The sequence below is a fragment of the Drosophila guanche genome, unplaced genomic scaffold (genome assembly GCF_900245975.1).
Source record: "Drosophila guanche unplaced genomic scaffold, DGUA_6, whole genome shotgun sequence".
In the NCBI taxonomy this organism is placed as follows: domain Eukaryota; kingdom Metazoa; phylum Arthropoda; class Insecta; order Diptera; family Drosophilidae; genus Drosophila; species Drosophila guanche.
In genome coordinates this window covers 1,256,111-1,269,718 of record NW_022995745.1, presented here as the reverse complement: position 1 = coordinate 1,269,718, position 13,608 = coordinate 1,256,111, and the positions used below count along the sequence as shown (strand labels likewise).

General features: G+C 45.2%; 2 protein-coding genes across 3 annotated transcripts; both read left to right on the top strand.

Annotated features, from left to right (window-relative positions):
• The first annotated feature begins 1,626 nt into the window (after positions 1-1,626).
• Positions 1,627-3,591, top strand: LOC117581385 (protein will die slowly). Its single transcript, XM_034268526.1, has 4 exons — positions 1,627-1,778; positions 1,993-2,252; positions 2,330-2,955; positions 3,022-3,591. The coding sequence occupies exons 2-4, from the start codon at positions 1,997-1,999 to the stop codon at positions 3,208-3,210; spliced, it is 1,071 nt and encodes a 356-aa protein (XP_034124417.1). The 5' UTR covers positions 1,627-1,778; positions 1,993-1,996; the 3' UTR covers positions 3,211-3,591.
• An 866-nt stretch (positions 3,592-4,457) lies between these two features.
• LOC117581383 (beta-1,4-mannosyltransferase egh) lies at positions 4,458-13,577 on the top strand. 2 transcript variants are annotated; one of them, XM_034268522.1, is made up of 3 exons: positions 4,458-5,523; positions 10,471-11,915; positions 11,980-13,577. In XM_034268522.1, exons 2-3 carry the CDS (start codon positions 11,115-11,117, stop codon positions 12,550-12,552), a joined length of 1,374 nt encoding a protein of 457 aa, XP_034124413.1. In that variant the 5' UTR covers positions 4,458-5,523; positions 10,471-11,114; the 3' UTR covers positions 12,553-13,577. The 2 variants fall into 2 exon arrangements, with proteins under 2 accessions (XP_034124413.1, XP_034124412.1); XM_034268521.1 differs by lacking the exon at positions 4,458-5,523 and adding an exon at positions 7,354-7,512.
• The last annotated feature ends 31 nt before the right edge of the window (positions 13,578-13,608 follow it).

The window sequence follows — 13,608 nt, the reverse complement described above, 5'->3', positions numbered from 1 at the left end:
AGCAGTTTTTTTCAAGTGTTTGTAAAATGTTTGTGACTTTCGAGGCGCTTAAATTAGGGATCTAATTTAAGCGCCTCGAATATTCCTAGCAGTTCTGCAGAAAATACAAAATAAAACTCTTTTCGCATGGGTAAGACGAATCGTTGGCTCGCCCTTTTTGATTTTCTACGATCCCCTCCCTTCATAGGTTTGCGATTACGCAACACGGATCGAATTTCACCGCAAGGGCACCTTCACCATCCAGAGGCTGGCTTAGCTTTTTCACAATTGAAATGAAGGGCGTGTGCGCGTGGCCGAGAACGAAGTATCAACGGGCAACGATGGCAAGGATAACAAGGACTCGCAGGCACAAGGACCTTCGATAACTGCATACACTTGGAGCTTTGGAGCGCTAACACGCCAATATTTTTTTTGCGTTATCCTCCAGATTTGGCTACAGGATGACCACCGTTTGCTCCGTTTTGATGGGCTTCGCCTTGTGTGTCACGATCTTGCATTGTTTTCGCATGAAAAGTCATGCGCAAATTCTCCAAGATCTCGACATGCAACGCGAAGCCCATTAACACGTAGCAAACGTTGGTCATTCTAATGCCGAATCTGGAGGCCAATGGAAAAAATGTAGGCGCTGTTCCGCTACCAAAGCAAGCCAAGTTTAAACAGGGAGGGGCCACAGCGACATCCTCATCGACGGCTTCAGCGACAGCCAGAGAAAGAGCTACAGCAACACAGCCACTTGGCCAACACTTCGTCTTTCCTAAGGCGGTGGAGTTTCCTTCAGAAGATTAACATCACAGATAGCCAGCAGCCAAAGCCTTCAGAAGGCAACCGCAGCAACCACGAAATAACATATATTGTCATTAAATAAATGTATCTTATCTTCAATTTTGGTAAAGATTGTAATAAAATTACTTTGGCAGTTATGCCATTCAGCTGCTATTGTTGCTGTCTATCTACAAATGCATGAACCAATTATGATGGAATATAAAAACATATTAACGAACTGCAATAATATGAATTGAGAGCTGTTATTTCAAGCAGCTTTTGACAGTCACAGTCTGTTTAAGTGGATCTGGCAACGGCTACACTGTATGGTCAGGGCTACCAGATGGTAGAAATTAGATCGAATATGGATAGCCGTGTTCGAAACCATCGTCTATGGCAACGCTACTAACAAATTCGCCGGTCAATGCGCTGCTTTGAATAGGTTCCCGCGTTCCATATGCAAGCCGAAAAGCTTGGCCCTGCGTAGTTGTGTGTGACGTCAATCTTTGCTTTGTCAGTCTTCCTGGCATCCAAAGATTTCCCTATTTCCGTATTTATTCTATTAATTTAAAGACTATCAGCTGTTGCATCTATCGATTGAAAGTGCACATTTTATACGGAGACATTGATACCAACAGTAGATGGCGGTGCTGGTGTCCTAGGTCTGGCGGAAATGCATTGGATTCAGCTTCAACGATACAACAGATAGAATACATGACTTTCCTTTCAATTATGTTGTTGAAAACACCGTTAGTAGGCCCCTAAATCAGTCAAACTGTTCCGAACCGTACGAATCGCATTCCTTTCGATAGTAGAAAACCACACATCGTTAGAGGCCAACAACCCAAACCTACCATCGATAGTCACGATATATTCCATCGATGGTTTTTCAGCACAAATTTTTTCACGTGTGGCACGATACATAGGAAAAGCGAGCCAATTCTGCCCAAACAAACCAACGCCGCGCCACAAAAAACACAGAGGTCAAGCCAGCTACGTTTTCACACCGGTCAGAGGTAAGCCGCAAAGTCTAACCAAAAATAAAAACATTGAAAACACACAAACCGCGAACAACAGGGATGCAGTGTTTAGAAGCAAGAAGAAGAGGCACGTGCAGCGGCAGCAAAAAACGCAAAAGTTGAAGAAAAAAAGAATACGCGTGCCCGCCGTGCGAGGGTTGGTATTTGCAAGCTGCAACATCAATGTACATCCAGAATTCATACGTTACAGCAAGATGGTGCCCATTGGACCCGTTCATCCCAACCATCCCGGTGTGGTGCATCCCCCACAACAGCCGATGCCCACAGCACCCACCGGACCCAATTCACTTCAGCCGAATGCCAATGTGTCTGGCTCCTCGAACTCCACCTCGAACAAGAGCTCCATGTCGGTGAAGCCCAACTATACGCTGAAGTTCACTCTCGCCGGCCACACCAAGGCCGTCTCTGCGGTCAAGTTCAGCCCCAACGGCGAATGGCTGGCTAGCTCATGTGAGTACCGGGCGTGCGTGTGTGTGTATGTTTTGCAAATTGATTTTTTGTACTACAATTATTACTTTTTAACGCAGCTGCTGACAAACTAATCAAAATCTGGGGAGCCTACGATGGAAAGTTTGAGAAGACCATCTCCGGGCACAAGTTGGGCATTAGCGATGTGGCGTGGAGCTCGGACTCGCGTCTGCTAGTCAGCGGCAGCGACGATAAGACCCTTAAGATCTGGGAACTGAGCACTGGCAAGAGCCTCAAGACGCTCAAAGGGCACAGCAACTACGTGTTCTGCTGCAATTTCAATCCGCAGTCGAACCTGATTGTTTCCGGTAGCTTCGACGAGAGCGTGCGCATTTGGGATGTCCGCACTGGCAAGTGCCTGAAGACGCTGCCCGCCCACTCTGATCCCGTGTCGGCGGTTCACTTCAATCGCGATGGATCCCTGATTGTCAGCTCCAGCTACGACGGCCTGTGCCGCATCTGGGACACGGCCAGCGGACAGTGCCTGAAGACGCTGATCGACGACGACAACCCGCCCGTCAGCTTTGTCAAGTTCTCGCCGAACGGCAAGTACATTCTGGCGGCCACTCTGGACAACACTCTCAAGCTGTGGGACTACTCGAAGGGCAAGTGTCTCAAGACCTACACGGGCCACAAGAACGAGAAGTACTGCATATTTGCGAATTTCTCTGTCACCGGCGGCAAGGTGAGTAGCCAGTGGCCTTTTCCCTATACGAACCTACGATTTTGTTGTGTTCCTCCCCCCGTGTAGTGGATTGTCAGCGGCAGCGAGGACAACATGGTCTATATATGGAATCTGCAGAGCAAGGAGGTGGTGCAAAAGCTGCAGGGCCACACCGACACTGTACTCTGCACTGCCTGCCATCCCACCGAGAATATCATCGCCTCCGCTGCGCTCGAGAACGACAAGACCATAAAACTGTGGAAGTCAGACACATAGAGAACGCGGCGGCTATCGCTGGTATCCAGCAAATACAGTAGCCCCTCCCCATACCACCACCACACACACCGACTCCCACACAGAAAATCATATTCTTAATTTTCACAATTTTTTTTTTATATTTACTATTAATCGAGTACTCCCAAAATCAAAAAAATCAAATCACAGTTTTTCAAAGTTTCTAGGTAGTTTCGAGGATTTATGTTGCGATGTGTGGTGATATATGGTAAGAAGAAGGGACAGTTCAGTTTAGTTATTCATTCTTAAGCTACATATGTATGTATAGATATTTATTAGCCTATTTTATTGGCTACAACAGTAAGACAACAGGGGGATTTCGCCTTAAATATGATTCTAACATTTGCCGCTCTAACCCCAACACTTACAAACAAAAAACAAAACAAACACAAAGCGATGATCTTTCGGTGTAGAGAGATAACTTAATTTAAGCACAGCCCAAACATACACGTGCCGCCGGGAAAGAGCCCCAGAGCACAGGAAAGAATACATATAAAATACGAAATGTACATTTTAAATGAAATAAAACAACAGACGCGTGCAAAGCGGAGCTCGACTGTAACTCCTGTCCTGGCGTTGGAGCCCCATTCTGCGCGCGTCACTTATTTGTACACCTTCCAGTGGTATATGTTATTTGGGAGCCCAGCTCTGGTCCAAGATGAAAGGAAGCAAACGTTATGGACAATAAATCGTACAGGTATATATTGTTTTTTTTTTATCGCCCATTGCACTTTAAGCAATAAGCAACTCTACCCTGCAGGTTATTCGGGTTAGCCAGCAACAATGACGTCACATTTCGTACACACGTTCTATGATCTTGCCATATTTAAAAAAAAACTCAAATATTTCCAATTTCTAAGCATCATAAGCCAATTTTAAAATAGAGAAAATAGGGTATACATAGGTTCCATACGCAGTGGATATGTAGCAACTTTCTAGTTATCGTGTAGTTACTATGTAAAAAAGGACACTTCTTTGTGCCTTCTATGCTTGACCCTCTTTTTTATAAACGATACAATAAGAGAGCATTAGAGAGAAAATTGATTGATCAATCGCTTTAAATTATAGGATCAGTTTTAGTAGTCCCAACTAGCCTGTAAAATGAAATAGAACAACGAAGCTAAGTGAATACGATTTTCTGCGGTATATTTCCGGTATATGTTGAAAATGCGAAGTTATATTTCGCTTTATTTTTAAGGGTCTAACGGTATTTTTTATCGTTAAATCCGCGGTCACTCTGACGGTCACCGCTCGGGCTCCAATTTTTATTTTGTTGCCAAAATGTGCGCGCCAACAACGAATTACGCAAATGCAAGGTCCGATAAGTGAACTATAGCCGCCAGACAGACACCTACATCGCGTAGGAAATACAACTTACTGTAGGTCGGGCCGCCGCCGCTGTTCCAACACGTACCAACGCCAGAGAGGCGGAAAAAAGTCAGCAAAAAAAGGCGTCTGGGAGGAAGTACTGCTCCTCGTGCTGTTGGAAAATCGATCGATTTCCATCATTGAGGCTCCACAGCCAATTGTTGTTCCCTCCTCTCCCCTCATAAACATTAGTTCAATCTCGTTTTTCTTGTGACGAACGGGCAGTGCAAAAATCGCATGCAGATCATCCGACACGGGCGGTAACCGGGGTGGTGTGTGTGGTGCGAGAAACGAAAGACGAAAAAAACAACAAAAAAACGCAAAGAAAAAAATCAATTAGCAAGGCACAAGAAAATAAAAATATATACTCCATATAAAAATCACAAATTATTTATGAACTGGTTGTTGTTGCTAAAACAAAAGGAGGATAAAAAGACCAGCATTGAAAAGATTTCTAATTCGAAAATAAACCAAACAAATCGGCACCGCTAGCAACAAGAGCAAGAGAGAGCGAGAGTGCGGTGCAGCGGAAGAAGAGCAGAGAGCAGGCAGGCGCCAAAACGGTAACAGCAGCAGCACCACCAGAGAGTGGTAAAAAGAGCGAGCGTGAGAGAAAAAGCAGCCAGAAACGTCTTGAGCGCGTCATCGATATATCTTCAATTGTTTACACGAGTCGACGACGCCGCCGCCGCTGTTGGTGCGTGTGTATAATTTTTGCGGCTAAAAAAGACACACCCTGAGAAGAAACAAGACCAACTGCTCCCGCCCTCTTATCCCTTGGGTGTGTGTGTGTCCCAGGGTGCGTGCCTATCGCTACAACAGCAGCAAGAACGATAACACGAACCGAATATTGACCGCTCCTTGAGCTGCAAGCCGACGCCCGCCCGCCCCTCTTCAACCCCCTGCCAACCGGCCAGCAGAAGTATGGTAAGTGGATCAGCCAGCAGCAGTGGACGCGCCCCAGCACACGGTGGGGCTCCACAACAAATCGAGTTAGTTGGACATGTACGCCATACGCCCTCTCCCTTTTCCTCCCCCTCACCGCCTGTGGCTCTCTTTGTCGTCCTATTAGCACTTCTTGTTGTTTGTTTGTTGTTCTTCTCTCCCGCGCATACCAAGGCCATGTGTGTGTGTGTGTGTGTGTGTGTGTGAGTGTGCGTGTAGTTGAAAATCTCGTGACTGACATTTTCCTGCCATTTATTATTTACAACCCAACGAAACAAACAAAGCAGTTAAAAGTGTCCTTGAATCAAGGTTGTGGCTAAACCCATTCCACCATTGTCCATTGCTGCACTCCATTGCATACACATACATACATATGTAGATGTCAGTACAGTCGCGATCTTTCCACGAGGATAGGCAGTGGAAGTGTACCCGGTATCCCTTCTATGAGTAATGCCAATAAGCTACATAGGTCTAGTATTTATTTTTCCCATAGCAAACGATCGAAACGATTTTCTGGGATAGGTATTATGCGGATCCCTCAAAGCACTTGGATCATTCGTTTGGTTTCGTTTGCTGCTCCCTCTAGGGGGAACATCCATCCCCACCTATCCACTTGATGTACGTTTCGAGTACGAGTTCGAGTACGAGTATGTACGTAGACTGTGTGTACACTGTACAGTGTATGCACTACAGTGTGTACATTAGTGCTCTATTCCGGCGCTTATCTACGCACAGATACACAGTCTGTGTGTCCACGTCCATTGTCGCAGTGTGCGAGTTTGTCCGTGTTTGCTCAACCCACTGCGATAAGCGATGGCCTCTCCTCCGCTGCGGACTAGTCACAGTCCGCAGCCAGCCAGCCGGGCAGCGCTCTTTCTCTGGGCCGCGTGACAAGAGGAGAGCCTCCACTGGCAAATAAGAAAAAAAAACCCACAACCTAAATATTTTGATCACCCACCACCCCCACCTGTCGTGTTTGGCTGTCTGTCTGGCTATCTGACTGTCCAGTTCTCTAATCACACCACCCCCCTCGCCATTGCCGCCCCAACGATGACGAAATTTTTTGGTGAATTACAGGGAATTTCTGGCACGTGTGTGTGTGCATGCATATTCTTAGTCATTGCGGGAAATATAAATCCGTTCATTGACAGTGGTGCAAAAGCTCGAACGATGTGATCGATGCCTTCGATCCACACATCACACACTATACTGCACGTAAATATGACTGTCCAACAGAGTACGAATGAATAGCAACGGATCTGTAATATTATTAACACATTCTAGGGGGTATACGGGTACATTGCAAGTAAATACAGGCACAGGATCAACATCTCTTGTCGATCTATTTTGACAACCAGCCCCGATCTTTCAAAGTCACGGAAATCTTTTGAGATTTCATTGTCCCCACAAATGGTATAAATGCCATTCATTGTTCGGCTGTGTTATGATTTCTAGATGCCCGCTTTGCTCTTTGTAAAATGAATATTTATGGAAAAGGTCCAAAGAGATTATTAAGGCAGAGGAAGATTGTGGTCGTGTCGTTTCTATTGGATTGACTCCAGCTGTAGGCCCGACTTGGCAGTGTGTGTGTGGGTCGAGAAATGGCAATTGACGACGTAATCGAGCGCGTTAGAAATGGTCTGCACTGCTGCTACCCTGCGTTGCTCTTCTGATTGTGTGTTGTACTTTGATAACGTATTTAATTTATTATTATGAGGTACACAGGTACAGGTACACGTACATATGGGTACACCTCTGGCGGTCTGGCGTGTACCCGAGTGCTGATTTGTGCTGCGCTTGGGTCGTCGTCCAGTGTACCGGCGACTGCCTTCGAAGTTTGAAGCACGCGAGAGGGAAAACAACGGCCACACAGTTACACCGAATTGAACATCGAATAATCGAATCAAATCGAAACGAAACGAAAAGAGCGAAAAATCAGAGCAGAGTAAAGGAGCGGGAAGAAACGAACGGGTGGGTAATAATAACACCTGCTGGATCCCCACTACCTGCCTGCACATGTGCCAGTGTCAGTTCATCCATCGGCTGGGATTTCCCAAGCATATCTACATATGAACATTGGACTGGGATCCACTACCTTTAATGGACTTTGTCATTGAGTAGTGGTGCGTACACTCGCACTCGCACTCGCACTCCCTGGAGGCAGCTAAACGTGCTAATTGATGCCACCAACCTAATATAGAGGGGAACCATTAAACTTCACCGACTATTTGACTATTTGCCTGCTTGTTCGGAGTGCTGAGTGAGTGAGGGTAGGGCTCGTATTCGTTGTCCGATTAGATATTGCTTGCCATGCACTGAATTCTCTCAGCTAAGTAGAATCTCAAGTTTAAACTTAATTGGAGTCAACTTCCAAAGTGTCGAATATCTACACACAAGCACACTAGGCCACACTAAAAAAATACAATATTCAACAGCAATTAGACAGAATCGACAATGAGTGCCCCCCTCACGACGTTGTGTCTGTTTTTGAGCCCTGTGTGTAATCGCTGGAGCGTTGCACATTTTAATTTTTCGTTGCGAAAAAAACACAGCATTATTGTTTGAATGATTGCACCGCCCCCAGCCTGATTTGCTGTTCATATATATAAGAGAGAGAGAGAGAGAGAGAGAAAGATCTCCCAGCGGAGTGGACGAGGGACCGGTTATCGCCCAAGCGATCCAAGTTCATTACGCCCCCAACAACAATCCAAAAGTACGCAGCGACGCTATCTTCAGAGTTGAGTTCTCTCTCCGACGCGACTCGACTTGCCTCGAATCCCGTCGTCGTTGTCGTCTGTCCGGAACTGTCGCGCAGCGTGTGAATCATTCAAAGAAATTGCAATCTCGACTGCGGATCGTGGATCACTCATCACAGACGCAAAACTGATAACCCGGGAACACGATCCCCGCGATCCCCGGGTGCGAGTGAGGTCGCCGGGGGCTGCCGAGTCAACGGCATTGCTACGCATGTGATGGATCGAAACAGATCGTAACGCTACGGATTGGATGCGATTTCGCAATAGTTGAAGAAGGAAGGATTGGTTGTGTTCTGCTCTGCTCTGCAGATAGTAACGCTTATCGGTATCGCTTGAAGATTGTATTATATGGAACTTATATGGAATAGTAATATGCAGCTTATCAAGAGGGAACCAGTCATTCGATTTGTTGCCTGCGAACATTCGGTATAATATTATGACAATATATAGCACTGTTGTATGTACAATATCTAGGGCTATTCACACACATACACACACACACACACACACACACACACACACACACACACACACACACACACACAGTTGGAAACGAACCCTCTGGAAAGTGTCCGTCATTCAAGTATTCCACTGGTGCCATGTGGTGGCGGCATAAATCGATAAACGAGTGCATGTAATCTTTATGCCTCCCAATAGAATCGAATCTAAGGCCCCTCATTCCGATGGCTGTGCAAATGACTCCTCGGGGAGCATTGAGCTGGCTCTGTACTGAAAATGAATCTCATAACAAAAGTTAATTCAAGTTTTGGGGATTTATATGTGAATATTTGTATTAATATTATTATTATTATTTGTTGTTGTTGTTGTGCCCATCAGTCGTCGCACCACCATAAGCCATTATCCTGGTTGAGTATGGATTTTCTTTATGGTAGAACGAGAATGATGGATGGATGGTGGAAAAACACTGTGAAAAAGCCATACGACAAGAGAGTGTTATTTCTTTTCTTGGAAGAGAGGGGCACATATACTATCTATAGATTAAACAGGAAACTATAGATTAAAAACCAAATAACACTTATGTACACATACACAGATCTATCTCTAATCAAGTGGCCTCCAAGCAAAATCACATTTAGGAGAAAGTACAGATAAATAAAGGGCTCAAAAAATAAATATTGCCATCCATAAGGTAGAAGCACTTAGAATCGACCCGGAATATCCTGCAGCTAAGTACATAGTTTCACCCTGTGATACTACTCCCAATCGTACGCATTGAAATATTCACTCCCAAAATTTAACTGCGACCATGTAAAATGTTCCACCTTCATATGTTTCTCATTTGTATAAGCAATTATGGGTGATTGTGCTATTTGGTGGATATCATTAGACGCTATCGGCCGACAATTGCCAACCCAAATAAAACTCGTAGAGTACAGACCTGCCCTCCAATGCTGCTGTCACGATGGAAATATTTCAACAATTATAATCAAATCGGTTGACACTTGAACTCTCGCAATTGTTCAAATTATGGCCTGTTCTCTCAGTGGAATCTGTTGGAGTATAAACTGGAGTAAACTCTGCGTTCTGGCTGGGCAGTTTGTTCATACATTATGAATAAGTTAATATTTGTTTTGTTTGCTTGGTTAATAATAGTAATAATTATGAAAATGGTATTTATACTCTCACTGAAGGGTATTACAATTATTTCGTATTCATTTGTAAACCTTTTGAGCCATTTGCTTACTTTTCTTTACTATTCCCTATAAGCGAAGCTCGAGAACGTGCCTCAATCTGCAACATCAGGCACACCAAATGTATTTTTACCATAATCGAACGTTTCTCTTTGGCAAGCATTCACTTGTGCGTCTTGAGTGGGGCCACCAAAATGGCGTCGCGTCTTGTGGCAGCATCTGACGTTTCATGTTGTGCGTGTTCCTCATAGTTTCATCCGAATATATATGTAAATCGTTTTGTAAGAGTATCTGGAGCTTCGGAAACCCACAGCCTTTTGTTTGTATTGCTCTGGTGATGTGGTTCAGGGTCATGCAAGAGGTTACAAAAATTAGGGTTACCAAATACTGGCGCCAATTAATTCGTAATGGGCAACTTGTTCCCCCACAGTCGGCATGCATCACAGAGAAGAAAAAAAACAGATCGTGTGTAAGCGAGATGAGAAGAGATGCTAATTTACCGTTTGTTTTCCCATTTACAGCAATGTCGTCTGGCCACGTATCGGCGCTGAGAACGAGAGGATCCATTAGATCCACTAGTTGAGAACTGTGTACTGAGCGACAAAGAACGAGAGAGAGGAGAGGAGATCAGAAGGGAGAGAGAGAGAGAACTCCTGCATCTCTAGAACTTATCAGCAAACAACAAGCCAACGGAACGCGATCCCAGTGGCTGGGTTAACTTCCGCTCGGAGGCAAACATAAAAATAAAAACAAAACAAAAAAGAAAGCAAAAATTACTAATATAGTCTCTGATTCATCAACCATCCAGTCATCAGGCGTCATCCAACGAAACGAACGAACGAACGAACAAAAACAGAGATAAAGATAGAGCTAGAGAGAGAGAGAGAGAGACTCTGGCATCAGCAGCATACACCCCCGTCCGGCGCAAGCACAAGTCTACTTAAAGGAGAAGGAAGCACAAATCACTTACTTAAACAAAAGAACAAACACACAATTGACAAGCAACAAGGAGAGACGAGGAGGAGCCCCACTGCCCACTGCACATCCTCCAAGAAGTTCATCGATAGGAGCGAGTAGGCCGCAAGCGAGCGTAACCAACGAGAGGATACACAACCCATTTACAATCTACAATACGTAGAGTCGGGAGCCCTACGAAGCATTCAGAATGAACTCCACAACAAAACATCTGCTGCACTGCACACTGCTCTTCACTGTGATAATAACCTTCGAAGTATTCTCGGGCGGCATCAAGATCGACGAGAACTCATTCACGCTTGTCGACCCATGGTCCGCGTATGGGGATGTGGCCACCGTATTGCTGTACTTACTTCGCTTTCTCACCCTCCTCACGCTGCCCCAGGTGCTGTTCAATTTCTGCGGCCTGGTCTTCTACAATGCCTTCCCCGAGAAGGTTGTCCTCAAGGGCAGCCCCCTGCTGGCGCCCTTCATCTGCATCCGTGTGGTGACGCGCGGCGATTTTCCCGATCTGGTCAAAACGAATGTCCTGCGGAACATGAACACCTGCCTAGACACCGGCCTGGAGAACTTCCTCATCGAGGTGGTCACCGACAAGGCCGTACACTTGGCCCAGCATCGACGCATCCGAGAGATTGTGGTGCCCAAAGAGTATAAAACGCGCACGGGGGCCCTCTTCAAGTCCCGAGCCCTGCAGCACTGCCTGGAGGATTCGGTGAATGTGCTGAACGACAACGATTGGATCGTTCATCTCGATGAGGAGACACTGCTCACGGAGAACTCGGTGCGCGGCATTATTAATTTCGTGCTGGATGGCAAGCATCCGTTCGGCCAGGGCCTCATCACTTATGCCAATGAGAATGTTGTCAATTGGCTGACAACGCTGGCGGACAGCTTTCGGGTGTCCGATGACATGGGCAAGCTGAGGCTGCAGTTTAAGCTCTTCCACAAGCCACTCTTCAGCTGGAAGGGCAGCTATGTGGTAACCCAGGTGAGTGTGTCTCTACATTAGTGAAAATACAATTGATTTAATTGTTTATTATATATTGTGGCAGGTGGGTGCCGAGCGGTCGGTCTCCTTTGACAACGGCATCGATGGCTCGGTGGCCGAGGATTGCTTCTTTGCGATGCGCGCCTTCAGCCAGGGCTACACGTTCAACTTCATTGAGGGCGAAATGTACGAGAAGTCGCCGTTCACGCTACTTGATTTCCTGCAGCAACGCAAGCGCTGGCTCCAGGGCATCCTGCTGGTGGTCCACTCCAAAATGATACCCTTCCGGCACAAGCTGCTGCTGGGCATCAGTGTTTATTCGTGGGTCACCATGCCGCTCTCCACATCGAACATTATCTTCGCCGGCCTCTATCCGATACCCTGTCCCAATCTGGTGGACTTTGTGTGCGCCTTCATTGCGGCCATCAACATATATATGTATGTGTTTGGTGTGATCAAATCCTTCTCGCTGTATCGCTTCGGACTGTTTCGGTTTCTGGCCTGTGTGCTGGGTGCTGTTTGCACGATACCCGTCAATGTGGTCATCGAGAATGTGGCCGTCATTTGGGGGCTGGTGGGCAAGAAGCACAAGTTCTATGTGGTGCAGAAGGATGTGCGTGTGCTGGAGACGGTATAAGTAATGACGGGCCAAACCAAATGAAACAAAGATATCGCACAATGGATGGCCAGGATAAATATGCACACACACACAATACACTATCTGAATTCTGATTTGTTTGTAATTTTTAGGCATAAGATTCCCTCACACACACACCGCACACACACACACACACACACACACCTTTGCATATGCATATTTATATAGATATATACATAGATATGTGTATGTGTGTATATTGATTGTTGTTTCGTTATAAATCCAATCACACCATTCCTCATTCATCCACACAAATCGCCTCACAACGCATCTCCACCTATCACATCGCACACAAAGAAAATCAAGGAGCGGCGCAAGAACCACTAAAAGAAGAACAAAAATGTTGGACACAAGGAGAATGGATAAATGCAAGATCTATGCAAGATATGCACCCAAAAACGCACTCAAGCAAAACAAAAATGTAATCTCCATTAAGTGTAATTTCTGTTCGTTCTTTACTCTTTGGATCTTGTTTTTTTTTCTTTTTTTTGATAGTCTGTAGTGAAGAAAAGCGCTATATTTATATGTATACTATATAGTAAATATCATATGTACTATATTACGTAGCTCAATTATTATTATTATTATTACTATCATTATTATTATTTAAAATGTGTACATTAATGTATTGTATATTGAAGAAAGAAGAATTGAGGCGAATATCTGTTAAATGTCCGACTTCACACCAAAATCAAATGGATAAAATGAAAAAAACTGCAGCAACAGAGCACAATATCCGGGAAACATTGAATGTTAATATTATGTACTTACATATTTGTATATGTACATGTGTCATTCAATCCAAGCGTTCACAATATCCCGCGGAACCTGCGGTTATACATTTTTCGTATTTATTCCTTCATTCTGCATACTTTCATTACGATCCACAACCCATGGTGGTCGGTGTAAATGATACAGCGGTGACAAACAAAAAAAAACACATTACATGCCATGTGCATGATTCTCGTTTCGAGTCTGCCCACCGCTGTGATATATGAAGTAGATAAAGGGAGCTTGGGCACACTCTACGTCGAC